The sequence below is a fragment of the Nematolebias whitei genome, chromosome 20, assembly GCF_014905685.2.
Source record: "Nematolebias whitei isolate Nwh7 chromosome 20, NemWhi1, whole genome shotgun sequence".
NCBI lineage: Eukaryota > Metazoa > Chordata > Actinopteri > Cyprinodontiformes > Rivulidae > Nematolebias > Nematolebias whitei.
The window spans coordinates 31,879,170-31,895,152 of NC_056517.1; the positions used below are offsets into that span (position 1 = coordinate 31,879,170).

At 39.6% G+C, this 15,983-nt stretch overlaps 1 protein-coding gene across 1 annotated transcript in view; it reads left to right on the plus strand.

Moving 5' to 3' along the window:
• The first annotated feature begins 1,379 nt into the window (after nt 1–1,379).
• Nucleotides 1,380–15,983, plus strand: part of dok6 (docking protein 6) — an 83,378-nt gene continuing 68,774 nt past the window's right edge. Inside the window, exon 1 of the mRNA XM_037694302.1 lies at nt 1,380–1,476. Within this exon, the coding sequence (XP_037550230.1) occupies nt 1,411–1,476 (66 nt within the window). The 5' untranslated portion in view covers nt 1,380–1,410. The remainder of the gene's footprint in view (nt 1,477–15,983) is intronic.

The window sequence follows — 15,983 nt, forward strand, 5'->3', positions numbered from 1 at the left end:
AGAACTCCGATACAAAAAAGCAGTCATGCAACTGCAGTAAAATGATGAATGCTGACATCGGCAGCACAATAACAGGGGGCCCAATGCACTGTGGCATATTCTTATGATAAAATGAAGCTGTATGGCACTTGTGTCAAACTCAAGGCCCCGGGGCCAAATGTGGCCCTTGTTGACATCTTGTCTGGCCCCCAAGAAGATATGTTAAACGCAAAGTACTTTCACTTTTTTTTCCCAGTAATCTTTGATTATGATGTGAAAAGTGCAGCAGGCAATGTCAAATTGAGACCAATCACACTCCTGTTGAGGAACCTGCAACCAAGAAAAGACGTAGAGTATCTAACTCGAGTTAATGTAGATTCTACAATTGGCCCTTAGTTTGAAAAAGGTTTTAATTTTGGCCCCCTTTTGTAAGTGAGTTTGACACCCCTGCTGTATGGCATTGCAATTAATGGTTGCATTGACAGATTTAGTCATCACATAATGTAGATGGAGGCATATTTCACAAATAGTGACCCAAAAGTGATTGCAGACTACTTCATAAACAGTGACTCGCATGGGAGGCTGTCCACAGCAGGTGCAAGCTAACCCAGAACATATTATGAGTTTATTGTCATAATATTATGACTTTCGGCATATTGTTTTTATTAGTGCTTAACGTATTTTTAGTTAACTTTTTTCTTAGTTCATATCTTAGATCTTATTACAGTTTTTCTTTTACATTTTATACTTTTGTTGGATGTAACTGGGACCCCGTGTACACAATATCGTTCCACCACATGTGGAGCGTACGACAAAAAAAGAACCTTGAATTCTTTATTCTCGTAATATTACGACTTTATTCTTTTAATTTTATTACTTTTTTTCTCGTAATAGAATTTTTATTTTTCGTACTCCGTCATAAAAAATAAAAAAAACTACCTGAGGTGGGACAATAAATTTAAAGGTGGGGCACTGGCCTCCCTGAGCCCTCCCTTAGTGATGCCACTGCTTCTCACTCCAGCAAAGTCAATGCTTTTGGAATAAAAAAGCTATAAAAAAAAGTAGAAAAAAATAAACCTTTATTTTTTATTTTTTAGATTGCTTCTAAAGTAAAAAGAAAAAGACTTGTGTTCCGACATCCCCACCCCCCTCTCTCCTCCGGGGGATGGTGTGGTCCGGGAAGCGCGCCTCTGCTCGCCTCCTCCCCGGCTGAGGCGCATCAGAAGCCGAATGGTATCTCCCTCCTCTCCCGGATGAACCGCTCCGCACCGCCAGCCCCGGCGCTGCGGCTGACACCGGAGCGGGCTCCTCTCCCTCCTGTTGGACCTTACCAGCCTTCCAGTGAAAGCTTTCGCCACAGAAAACGACAATACTGAACGTCTTTCTCCTTCTCTCGGATAGGAAGCTTTCCCCCGGCTCCCCTCCACCACCATGGCTTCCAACTTCAACGACATAGTGAAGCAGGGGTACGTGAGGATAAGGAGCAAGAAGCTGGGGGTGAGTGTTGCACCTGCTGTGAGGTGGAGGACATCCACCTGTGTGCAGTAAAACTAATATTCTAAATGCTTCAGAAGCACCATTACTATTATTATTATTATTATTGTGAGTTTCAAATAAGTTTCTCACGCTGCATGCATTGTCCGGATGATTGACATCTGCTGCGTTTGACCACTTTCTTTAACTTTGAAGTTTTCTTAACATAAATGCTATTTCACAAAATCCATCCAGTTCAGCCAGTTTACATCTGTAAAAATTATAGATAATATGTTGAACATTTCTGCATAATGGGGTGGATACATTTCCATTAAACAGCAGTCTTATGGAAATATGATATATAATTAATCATTAACGCCCCGTTGTCTGACTCATAAAGCCATCTGCTTTTGTTCATACCTGCAGCTCATTATGCTGCAACAGAGCGGTCACACTTCCTCTCCTCTGATGAAGTGTGATGATGGGGGCTAATGATGTCGGCCTGCTCCATCAGCATCATCACCTTCATCAAACAATCCTATTCTCACTAAGAGTAATCACTGTTGGGGAAAAGTAAGCGCCACCAAAAACTTCTGCTGATTTTATGCAGATGGGCTCGCTCGTATCCATCCGAGTCCATTGATTTTGCTGTTTTGTCTTATTTCAAATGAGTTTGCAAAGCAACGGAGAGAGGCATGCTGGGTCAGCTGTGCTTCGAGGTACGGATGCCACATCGCTGCCAGCTCCCTCATCTCATCCTGCTGTTTGTTGAGGAAAACAGTTTGCGTCCTGATCGCCCACTCCCTCAGCCTCGCGCCGCTCGCTTGCCGTTTCATCATAGGAAAGTCACGCTGAGATAGCCTCGGTGGACCCCAAGTGTGGGCAGAGCGGACGGATTTATCTGCGAGCGGTTACTTATTCCAGGATGATTATCGTTTTGAATCAGACGCAACAGAAATTGAGTGGGATCAGGCATCTGGATGCCTGGATCAGTGTGCACGCACTGATCCATCTGTGGGTTTATTATATTTTATTTATCATTTTTGTGCAGGGAAATATCAAATTAAATGTTTGAGGGAAAAAAAAAATGGAAATCTACACAGATGTGGGCTGACCGGGATTATTGACAACTGTCTGAAAGAAGCTTTTGCTTCGCAGTTAGTTTATGAATCTTACCATTAAATCACGTTAAATGCATCTGTTTTCTGTCTTATTTATTCACTTTTTATTGGGTTAGTTTCACAGCTCGGTAATATTGAAGGGTGTGAAGTGAGTCATCCTTCTTCCCATATGCTTTGCAGCGATTCAAACCATGAGGGTGAATTTATACATTCATATTCAGTAACATGGACGCTTCTTCAATCAATACATTTCTTAACACTTTTCTTCTGTGACAAAACGACCGGCGCGTGCTACGGTGCAGGCAACACAAGTAAGGTTGAAGCATACTTTTCAGTTATCTTGTATTTATTTATTTTTTTGCAGTTTGCTATTTTTTGCGTAAGTGAAATGCACACAGAGGTTTTTGAAACCCCGACAGATTTTAGCGCTCAGATAACCTTCACCGCCACCGTAATCAGCTTGACTCAGTCTATTCGCGTTCAGAAAGGATAGCTCCTGTAAATAAGAACCTTTTATGAATCTTACCTCTCCTTCAAATCTGGTTTCAGGAAACAACACAGCACAACGACTGCTTTGCTGAAGGTTTAATGACGTTGTTGAAGCATTGGATGCTAAGGATTATTGTGCTGCACTTTTCTTAAACCAGGCTAAAGCTTTTGACACGGTGGACCATGACATCTTGTGTCATAAGCTCTCAGAAATTGGTTTCTCAGAACACACCATTGGTTCTCTAATTATCTCTCAGATATGTGTTCAACATAATGATATTTCTTCCAGTTATCTAACTGTTAACAACGGTGTACCACAAGGTTCAGTCTTAGGACCCACCCTCTTTACAATCTACATAGGTAATGTAGGTCAGATCATCCCAGATGCATCCTTACATTTCTATGCCGACGACACAGTTGTTTATTGTCGAGCTAAATCAGTTGCTACGGTTTTCCGTCTTTTCAGTCTGCATTCGACATCATCCAGTCAGATTGGTTCCATCTCAAACTTGTGTTGAATGCGAATTAAACCAAAGAGATGTTGTTTATAAACAGGAAGTTGGTACGAGCACTCCTTCCTTCTATTTTGTTTTTGAATGGTGTCCCTATTGAGTTTGTCGATTCTAATAAACGGGTATTTTGGTCGATTTGCATCTCTCTTCGCCTCATGTCGAAAACTTGGTGAAGAAACTGAAAGTAAAACTGGGTTTCTTTTCCAGAAATAGATCCTGTCTAACTCTGAATGCTAGGAAACGCCTTCTAACTGTGACTTTCCTTCCCTCCACTGACTACGGCGACATTATTTACATGAACGCTCCTACAAGCACCCTGCAGATGTAGGATGCTGTCTATCATGGTGCGCTAAGATTCATAACTGACTGTAACTACCGTACCCACCACTGCACCCTGTATTCACTAGTTAACTGGACATCATTAACTTCACGCAGACTCTCTCACTGGTACATTTTCATCTTTAAATCACTTCTTGCCTTCATATATCTCCTCTTAAATGTCACTCCGGGAATGCAGCTACAGCGCACACTCTCAGGACATTATTACACGCAGTGTTCCCTCAGTGTGGACGGAACTAGGCAAAGGTTCTTCTCCTACTCCGCTCCTGTTTCCTGGAATACTTTGCAAAAAGGCCTGAAGCTCTCGACCTTGACCTCTCAAGGAATTTTAAACAACAGCTAAGTTCATGGCAAAAACCAGCACATACATGTTCCTGTTTTTAGTATTTTACACCGCTTTATAATGTAGTTGCTTTTATCTTGTTGTTTGCCGTTTTTTGTTTTGTTTGCATTTCATTTCCTTTTGATTTTATATGCTTTTTATATGACTGTCTATTATTGTTTGTACCTCTTCTGTTCTTGGTTTAAAACAGGTCTCTCTTGTAAACGAGTCCTCGAGGCTCAATGAGACTAACCTGTATAAATAAAGGTTGAATGAATGCTCTGCACACCATTAAGAGGCCACAGGCTGCTCTAAACATACATTTAGCCTTCTGACAAGAAAACAAATGTTCCTCAAGCAGGAGAAACTTTATCAAATTTTGTTAGCTAGCTAATATTGCACTTTTTACCAAGACCAGTGGAGCTCAAGAGAACAAAACAAGTAAGAGGCAAAAGAGAGCACATTACACCAGTTTTGGCCTCACTGCACTGGCTACCGGTTCACCTTCGAATCCAGTTCAAAATACTCCTGTTTGTCTACAAATCACTGAACAGTTTTGCCCCCCACCCCCATCTCTCTGATCTGCTACAACCGTATGTCCCACCACGTTCCCTGAGGTCAGCGAACCAGTTGCTCCTCACAGTTCCAGGAACTCGTCTTAAGCGCAGAGGGGACAGGGCCTTCTCTGTAGCAGGACCAAGACTTTGGAACGAGTTACCGCTGCTTGTCAGACAGGCCCCCTCCCTCTCGGTTTTCAAGTCCTGTTTAAAAACCCACTACAATTTGGTGGCTTTCACACCAGATGATCTGTGTTTTGAACCTGTATGCTCTACACTGGTTAGTCGTCATTATCTGCATCGTTTTTATGTCTATATTCTGATTTACTTCATTTTGTATTTTGCTTTGTGTGTTACCTGTTGTTCTGTCTGTACAGCACTTTGGTTGGCCTTGTCGCTGTTTTAAGTGCTCTATAAATAAAATGGTATGGTAAGTAGAGAAAATGCAATGTGAATACTTCTTGCTGAAGAACTTGCTAAAAAAAACAGCTGAAATGAGTGAAAAAATTTAGAATTAGCAGAAAAGGCTAAAAATTGCTTAAAAAGTCAAATAGAATATGAATTAGCAGAAAAAGCTGAAACTTGTAGAAATAAGCTGAAAGGAGCATAACAAGCTGAAACTAGATAATTTGCATTTCATGCCAAAATGCAGTGTGAATGCTTATTGCTGAAGAACTTGCTGCAAAACAGCTGAAATTAGCTAAAAACATGCTGAACTTTAGCTGAAAAGGGAAGAACAAGCCTAAGTTAGCAGAAGAAAGCAGAAAGAACACATATTTGCTGAATTGGGTCTAAATTAGCAGAAATTAGTACAAAAATTAGGAAAGTAGCTAAAAAAGTGGAAATTAGCAAAGAATAGCTGAAAAGTAGCTGACAAAACAGAAAGAAGCTTAAATTAGCAGAAGTGGAACGAGCTGAAATGAGCGAAAAATGTGGAATTAGCTGAAGAAGCTCAATTTAGCACAAAAAGCTAAAAAGTGTCTGAAATGGCAGAAAAAGCTGAAACTAGCAGAAAAAAGCTGAAAGGCACATGAGCTGAAATTAGCAGAAAGAAGTTAGAAGAAGCAAAAAAAAGTTGAATTTTGCTGAAAGATCCTGAAAGGAGCACAAAATGGCTGAAAAAACATTTGAAATTAGCTGAAGAACTCTTTCAGTTTGCACAAGGAAGTTGAAAGAAGCTGAACCAGAACAAAATGTGAAAGGAGCAGTAAAAGGTTGTAAACAGATCTAAAGATTTGAAGGATGTAAAATGAGCTCAGTTCATTTCCTATGAGAAAAAAATGCAGAAAAGGCTAAATATTTCAAAAAAGCTAAAGTTGCACCAATACCAAAAGTCAAAACAGGATTGTCCTGAAAGAACTGAACGTTTTGATTTATGATTTGTTGAAATAGCACAAAAATAGCGGGATGAGAATGGTGCCGAAAAACGTACAGTAGAAAAATGGATCACAATAGTGTGAATGCTTCATAAATATTCACACAATTAAGAGAGAACTGCTTGTGAGATGATTATTAAGGGCTATAAAAACTACTGAAGTGCTGGAAAAACAGCATCACAGTCCTGTAGTGCTGTGCAGAACTGGATATTTTTTTTTGTTGTAAATTTAAAAGACACAATTTGGCATCAAAAGTTCACAATGGGACATCCTAACATTTCAAAAACTAAAGGTTTAGCATTCCTTGAAGGAAAGCACATTGATTTTTAGAGTAAGAATGTCTTTTGCGGAGAAACTGTTGCTGTTTTAGTCAGTAAAAAAAATAATAATATGCACCAGCTCACGTTATAATGCGAGATGTCAGGCTCAGAGTATGTGTTGTGTTTGACTCTCAGCCACTGTCGCATCAAATTTTAGTTCAACATCTGTGAAACTGAGTGACTTAAAGTAATTTTTAAATTGGCTAACGTAGCTGTGATAGCCATCTTAAATTTGGCTGAGTCCAGTTGTTAATGGGTTGTAGACAGAGATGCATGATATTGGATTTTTGGCCGATATCTGATATGCCAATATGTTGAAACTTATTTGGCCGATAACTGATACGATGCATATATTTTTTCCCTAGACCTTCTTACAGAGACTACAGAGCTTTCTCTGCTGTGGAATTAAAATACGACATTGTTCTGCATGGTCTTTTTCAATTTGGCCTGATATACCAAATGCAGATGCCGCGATCAGATCAGGAAGGCACGTGAGACGTCGTCACGTTGGGCTGGCGCTGTAGGCATCCTGCTCACTGTGTTGTCATACAAAAATAGCGCCTTATATATATATATATATATATATATATATATATATATATATATATATATATATACACACACACTGTAGATATATATAAACACAACGCCTTTTATATGATGAAGTATTTTGATGGAATGTCCGATATTTAACTTTTACCGCTAATATTGCCCGATACCGATACCATGCCGATAATATCGTGCATCCCTAGTTGTAGATGTACTAAAAATTATGACTTTCTTAGAGTTTCACTAAAATCTAATCAGTGGTTTGTGAGATATTTTGCTAACAAACAGACATTGTTGATCACTGTAAGCACAGAGCTATAGTTTGGTTCAAGAACGTTCAGGGGTTCACCAAAGAAGGGGCTATTAATTACTGACTGTAACAGCAGGTGAAAATTTGGTTTTACGTCTTTTCTGTTTTTAAAATTAATATATTATTTAAAATCTGCACATAACAATGCATAAAATTGCATTGTCTTTGTTTTTTTTGTTGTATATATATATATATATATATATATATATATATATATTTTTTTTTTTTAAAGAAAATTTAGTAGGGTATTGTTGTTTTCTTTAGAGTTTATATTTTATTTCAGCAATTAAAAAAATTTAATCTTCCCATTTACGAAACGGCAGCAATTGCGTTTTACGTATTACTGGTTATCAAACCAGTCCACATCATTAGTTCTTGAATTTGTAAAAACACAATCAGGATTATGACCACATCATTTTGAGGTTTTCCTCGTTATTTGATGGTTATTGAATATTTCTTCAGGGCTGTAAAGGTCTCGCAAATATCACATATCAAGACGTTGGATCTCAGTTGACCTTCTTCTCCTCCCAGATTGATTTTAATGTAACGCTGTGCCATTTAAAAATGAATTACACCGCACACGTCTTTCCTTTCTTCTTAAAATGCGGTACACTTGAATGCTTCTCCTTATGCGTGCATGCATTAAAGTGGCCACGGCAACTTGAGGAGGTTTGGCTCAACCCATCAGCATCGCTCACTGTGATTGGCTCATTTCCAAACCACATCATGTGTGAAGGTTTAGGGCCATGAGGTCAGCTCTGTGTTCGGCAGAGTTATCAAAATTACCAGCCGAGGCACTTTCTCTCTCTACCTCTTCGTTCTGGGGCATTCGTTTTATTTATTTTTTATTTTTTTGCTGGCTTGAATGTCAATGATTCCCTACATTAGCCAACGTATTTGTCTTTTGGCTGCTGTGTTCTTGATTGCACAAGTGCTTTTTCTTTTCTTTCCCACGTTCCCCTTCAATTTCCTCAACCCTAAACCCTTTTTGTCACCTTCCCTGCACAATCTCACATACCTAACAGCGTTTCTCTCGTCTACTTTTCTGGCTTTTATCTTTTTTTGTCTTTCTTCCTCTTTTATCTGGCTATCTACCTAACCTTATCCCCCTTTCTTCCTCACCTTTCTCCTCTCCACTGGTTTGTAGACAGCTGCGGGACGGTGCACAAAAGCATCCTATTCATCACCCCACACTGCAGCCTCCATAACCCCAACAGGCTATTTCCCCTGACACAGTGCAAAGTCAGACACACACACACAAATTGGCTTGGTTCAACACTGAAGTCCTGGGCACACACATCACACATATACACAATAAACAAGTAAACAATCTGCTGCCAGAGAACAGTGTGTAGATTCTCAATTAATTTCAACCCTGTTGCTTTGTACCATACGGTAATTTTTATTTTTTTTTTCTACATGAAGACAAACTGGAGAGCCAAAACAAGCGAACTGCCTGTGCAGAAAATATCGTTGTCGTTATGCCGGCTTTTTTTTCCTGCAAAAAAAACCCGGTTGATTCTATCAGTGGGGCGTGCGCCGCCTGAAAGGCTGAAAAACATGACCTTTGAGTGTATGTGTGTGTGTATGTGGGTCTCCGTCCAGGTACATGTTTCTCAGGCTTAGGATCACTGTGGTAAATAGAAAAGGTCAGCTGAATATTTTTTCTTATCTTTTGCCCAGCTTTCTCTTTGAGCTGTAACAAAAAAATAAAAATAAATAAAAGGTCCATTTAAGTTTTGCCGCAGCTGCAGGTTAGTCTGCCAACCCGTCTATTTACATTCATGTTTTGGCACGTTAAATGAGCTGGAGATTAGATACTAGCTCACAGGAAGACGTGTAATATTTTTAGAGGACTCAAAACACTTCGCACATAGACTTCACACTTCTGGAATCTTGTTAAAATGATTTTTTTCTTATAAATGGAAATTTTAGGGGAACAAATTCAGCAGTAATTCCGATTTAAATACATCACAGAGCTACAGATTGATTTTATGAAAGAAATATACTGAAAAAACTCTATACAGAGAGCTAATAATTGAGTTGGGGTGCTGGTAAGTTCATACCTCCACCAATTTGTGCTCCCATTTTTTACAAATAGGTTACACAACTCTCAACTTTTAGCACCCATGCATTTACCATAAGTACTAGGTTTGTGCATCTCTGGTCTGTAGCAAAAACAACACGTATCTTGATACGTTGCTACCAATGATTCAATCCATTAAAGATGCACGAGCAGTAAAACCTGAAACGAACACTGTTACCAACAGATATACAAAAATTAACCTATTAGCAGCAAATGCAGCAAATACTCCTTCACTAACTCAGCAGTTGGCCAAAAAATTGTTTTCTACGTTATAAATAATAAAATACAAGCAGCGTTTCCCTGGAGCGCATCATCTACGGAACCGAATGCACCCCCCCAACCACCTGTCAGCACTGACGTAACGCTAAGCTAACGGCTCGCAATACAGGTGCGCTAGATAAAAAGCTAACGGCAGCCTCTTCTCTCACGCTGAACCCCCTATACTTGAAAACTGACAGTACAAACAGTGCGCAGCTCAGAACGTGTCTCCGGCCGCCCCACCACCACCTCGACAAAAATCACAGACGAGATGAGCGTCCCGCCATGGCAGGTTATCTAGGGGAAACACTAAAAAGGTCATTTTTTTTTTCTTCCTGGAATATTAGTTGATCCCTATGATCAGGTTATGGCACATTTTCAGTGTTTGTTGCTGCTTACACTGGCGCTGCTGCAGTTCTCCTCCTGAACAGCAGGTGTCAATAACGAGAAAACTATACTGCTAAACAGAGATTTTATTTTTCATACACAGATACAAAAACACTATGAAAAATGCTGTTTTTTTCCATAGTGGATGCCTGTAGAAAGAAAAAATGGCGTACTTCATTCCTATTTAATAAACAGACTGGATTTTATTAGTTCAAAGACAAAATAAACCTGTCACGATTCACGCCTGTTCGAGTCAAATCTTCTTCACTCTGTTCACTGCTTGGTGTCTGTAAATCTTCTTTTCTTTACCTTCCTCTTTTTATTTATGTTTGGGGTTGTGATTCTGTTTTCTGCAGCACTCATTGGTCTCCTCTCCTCTGGCTGCATGTGGGTTTAAGGTTGTCTTCTCTCCAGCACACTCTGCACTGATTACCTCATTAAATGCACCTGTCGCTTCACCCTTTATAAACCTGACCTGCGCACAGGGTGAGTGCCAGATAGTCGAACACAGTTTACTGCAAGTAGTTATCCAGCGCTCATAGTTTCCGGTTTCCTTCGTAGTATTTTGTTTTTGTTTTTGTTTTTGTTTTTGTTTGCACTCCTTGCTCCTGTCCCGCTCCTTGGTTTATGTATCCTTGCCTCCTCGTGCTGACTTCTCGTTCTGGGACCTTCGCTCGCCTGACTTCGCCTTTAGACCGCTCCTCACCGGATCTACGCCTTCATTCATCGGTACCAACCTACGCCTCCTTCACACTGCCTCCTCGCCTGCTCCTGCTTTGGACTGACGCTCTTCTGCTCTCCGTTTTCGACCCTCGCCTGATTGACTTCGCCTCACGCCTCTCGGACCAGCGTGTCATCTCCTCCATCCATCCTCGAGCTCTTCACTGCAGCTGGCTGTCTCCTCTCACCAGGACCATCCCCCCTGCAGCGATCCCACCGTACTGGAACATCTCAGCTCCTCTGAACCCCCTCCTGACAGAGTAACGGTTAGTGGTTTCCATATTCTGACTTTTGCTTTTGCTTCTGTCTCCTGTCGGGCCACTAACCGTTCTCTCCCTGTCCTTAGACTCGTTCCAGTCGTTTACCCAGAGACCGACACCAGAGCCAGGTTCACTTTGAGAGGCAAAGCTCTATCAAGAAAAAAATAAATTTTTAACCTGAGTCTTGGTGTTTGTGGTGATTTTGGTCCAGACATTTGGGGGTTCGTTACAAAACCAATGCGTCTATCGGTTCATCTTCACATTGCTAAAATGGACATAACCTTCACTGCATATGACTCTGCATGCAGGCATCAATATAGGCACCAGCTTGGCTTACTCGTTTTGTGCAGCGCACAAATGAATGGGTTTCTTTTGGTCTGAAAACCCCTTAAGAAATTAATAAATAGGCTACAGTGATTGGGGGAATGGAAGAAGGGAACAAAATCAACCCCTCAGCTAAATACCGTGGCTTGAGTTCAGCTTATAGTAGACTTCACAAGGATGTCTACAACTTGCTACAAGCATTTAGTAAAAATTGCATACCAGTATATATTAATTTGTAACACTCATCTTGGTTAATCAAAACTCCCTGAGTTCATCCCAGTTTGATGGCTAATTGAGGAAAAGCTGTTTTTCTTCCAACAAATTACCGTTTGTCACATTATTTGAATGTTGTTGAGATGAATGACCCAACTGGATGTTTCTGAGTCAAAATCCTTCAGCTCAAGCCAATTTATTATTTTTTTTATTAAAAGTTGTCACGATATTAAATGCACTGTTAATGAGCTCATTCATAAAGACTAAACGTAGAGCCATTTAATCAGACTTAGTTGCTGAAAATCTGCTGTGATCTAAATTATTTATGAGAGCAATGGCAGTGAGTTTTAACAATAAAAGCTACGAAATCAAAACTGTTTGATTAAAATATTACAATGTAGGACAGAGCTGAGTGAAATCCCACCATCGATTCTCTGTGGGTATTTGATAAAAAAGTCCTTTTTTGTAGTTCATATTTTTATTTCACGTGTCGTTATATCTAATAATAAAGAAGCTTTTTTAAAAACAGTCTCCCTTTAGAGCGTAAGACCACGTTAGCTTAGTCTTGATTATCTTTGTGTCAAATTCCTTGCATATTACACAGTTTGATTTATTTTTTAATTTGACAGACATGCCAAATAAAAATGTTTGACTTTTTCATTGTTTGACAGTACTGAGAATTTTAAATGTACCTCCAGCCGTGATGGGAAGTTGCCACATTGTGTTGTAAAGGTTTTACAAGCTGTGCCAGATCTTGACATAGTTCTTACAGTTTGAATGTTCTGTTCTTTCATTTTCATATTTCCACCCATGTGTCCCTCAAGGCCACCCACACCCCATCTTTTCCACCTGCTGAAACATCCTGTTGTACTCTGCATATTTCTCCGTTTCTCAGATTCCCTCTACTCGGGTACACTTTTTGCTGTTTTGCGCTGATGCTTTTCAGCCTTCGGTCTCTTGATTTGTGTCATGCTTGTCATTCTGGATTCATACTTGACATCCCCTTATGTGTTTGCTTTGCCTGATTTTATACAACCTTTACTTTTGGTTAGTAAAGCATAAAACGTTGCCTTTGCCATTTTGCCATGTGTGTCATGGTGTTAGGTCTTTGTCTCAACCTTGACATATTTACACACACACACATAAAAAAAAAAAGCTGAATCCATTTTTGGGGATCTTGAATGGTTGTTCACGTCAAACCGGTTTTAGAAAAACTTCTCAGCTAATGTGTGCATAAATATAATCCGGTAAACAACTATATGTACTAGAACGCGACTGATATGGAAATTTTGGCTGTGGCCAATACCGATATTGGGAGGAGCAGACCGATGACCGATATAATGGCTGAAACTTTTAGAGCTTTGTCCACCACCAAGAATCTAGGAAGTAAACAGCAAGTGGAGCGGGGCTTGTGTATTTAGGACAGCTGTTAGCAACTATGAAGCTAAGCAAATCAGATGCACCCTATACCTAGTCCCACAGTAGGTTTACAAGTGGGGCACTGGTCATAAAAATGGTCTTCCTAACGTGCATTCACATTTTCTATTCTCCGCTAGTCACCATAAAGTTATCAAGTATGTTACAAAATATACAATAAACAAAGAAACAGCCTTCTCTGTTTAAACATCGTCCTTCTCCAACAAATGTCCAACAAACATCCTTCTCATGCTTTAACCAGTCAGTCACTTATGGTGACGGCCTAATTAGCATTGACTGCAGCAGCAATTTTTTTTTCTTTGTAGAGAAGAAAAGATTTCAGAGAATACATTTCATTGAGGATGACAAAGATAACATTACCAACACTGACATATATTTACTGCAATGTTAGATTTATTGTTCTGGATAAAGTTTTTCAAGGCAATGGCCTATGCTAGGTTATCTAAACATTAGCTTGCTAACTTCAGAAGCACGTAGCCAATAATGAGCGGGTTGAACGATTGAAGAAAATTTATTTAAATTTTACAGATCGGTTCAAATAATCTTACCATGCTCTGTTCAGCAAAATATGCTACACGTAATTGCTCGCTGCTTCGGCTGTGCTGAAGGCATGGCCACGATTTGAAAGTAATCTGCATGCGCCCTCTGCTGGATACATTGTACAATAACGGCTTTTGCAAGTAAGGACACATCTTATTCCCAGCCTTTTAGTGATGAAAATTATAAGGGTTTATATCAGCGCATAATAGTACAATTACTGTATCATTGATAGGTCCCCAAACTCCTATATTGGCCTAAATAAATCAGCTCTACCAATATATCGGTCAGGCTCTAAAATAGCTTGAATTGACTTTGTAATCTGGAGTCTTTATATTACCAAAAGTTGATTGTTACCACTAAATATTTATTTTTTGTCCTCCTAAAATCTTATCTTTGAAAATAAATCACTTTTTATTGACATTTCTCTGTAGGTTTTTGCAGCAGCTGTGCATAGTGATAAAGCTAACAGAACAAAAACAGCATAATTACAAAGTCAACAGTTATCAGTCTTCTGGATGGCGCTGCTTTTCTCACACCTCAGTGCCCAGTAACTCTCTCCTCTTACACTTATTAGTTTATCCCTACTGTTTTGTCTCTCAGCTTTTTTTGACTTGCATGCATTTTTGTCCAGCAACCAGTGGTCCATAAGTAAGCATGTTTAGTAATGGTGTGTGGGTGTTGTCCCACTTGTTGGTTCGCACGCACACAATAAAGAAATGATGAACAATGAGCCTGTTTGTGATTGGGCAGCCAGTGAAGACTTGATCTTGCTGTTTTCTTGGTTAGATTAGTGATTATGAGGGTTTTTTTGTTACGTTTTTAAATGTCAAAAAATGCATTTTGAGCTGTTGGATTTCCTGCAACTGAGAATTCCAAGCAACGCAACAAACCAAAAAATTAGTTAGCAAATTATTCCATTCTTGTATTTGCCATTCTATCACATTTACCATCTTTCTATTACCAAGTAGAAACTGAACCTGAAGCAGCTGGAGGATTTCTTTTTTAATAAGGGTGGTTTTGTTTATGATTTTATTTGTGCCTTATGGGTGCATTCCGTCTACCTTAAGCTCCTCCTTTTGTGATGGATGTTTTTGGATTCAGGGCATTAATTCACTGATATGCAGAGCTATAAATTGTGTGGTCATTTTCTTGGGTTTTCATCAGCTTCCTCCATCAGACAAAGACCTCAAGACAAATCACCAGGCCTTATTGGCCCTGATGAAATGCATTTCTAGCAGGATGTGGGAACAACAGCCCAACAGTCATTATTCACGGTGAAAAATGTGCCTTTTATTATTGTATAGTTGCTTTCATGAATAAATCTCTGTTTGGACCTCAGTTGAACGTTTGACACTAGTGATTCATGTTGTTACTAATTATCAAAATATATTGAACAGTGCCTAATGCTGGTATTAGCTGTTACTCGTGTTTAAAACCCAGTTGATAAAGTAATATACTCTATTAAGGTTTGTGGTGCATAATGGCCCATCATTACAATTTGTGTTTGCTGTTTTGTTTCATTAATAAGGATGATGAGCTTGCTCTGTCTCGTCAGCAGAAACATCTCAGACAAAAAAAAATAATACTTTTTTATAAAGCAGCTTTAGGTTATTAATTTTTTCAGACTATTATTACCAGGGGTTAAATTCAGACAGAGGTTTCTCAGGACTCGGCCAACACATATGCTTTGTCATAGATACATGCAACAATTATATGTGAAGGGGACAAGTCCCCCTCACATAAAAAAAAATAAAAAAACTTCACCCCCCCTCCCTCCACCCACACACACATTTACCATGAAATATTAGTTCTAATATTAGCTTAGTAATATTAGCTGTTTGTATTTCTTCGTGCATGAATCCATTGCACTTGATTAATAGGAGGATAATCAAACCACTAAAAGTTCACTATGGGTTTTCCAGGTTATATACAACAACTCACCACACCGCATGCAGTATTTTTTTTAGGTCACTTGGCTTGGCAGGGCGCTCACGGGGGGAGGAGAGGGAGACATCTTTAGCTTAGCGCTACATCAGTGCCGGTAGTTGTTTAGTGAGGGGTGGGGGGGTGGGATTAGAAAGCATGAGAGAATTGGAGCATGCTCTTATCACACAAGGAGGGCTGTTGGTCAGGCTACTTCTTGTTGTGCCATTACAGTAGTCCCTCGTTTATCGCGGTGGATCGCTACCCTGAAGCCCGGTGATAAGTGAAACACTAGGAATTGTAATTCTTTCCTTTATGATTGTCTGTTGTTGTCTTTGTCGTCTACTGTCGTCTTCATTCTGTGTTAAAAACAGGCCTCTCTTGTAAATGAGTCCCCGAGGCTCAATGACACTAACCTGTAGGTTGAATGAATGAATGAGTAATACGCAAGTAAGTGGTAGTAGTAGAGTAAGTAGTAGTTTATTTTA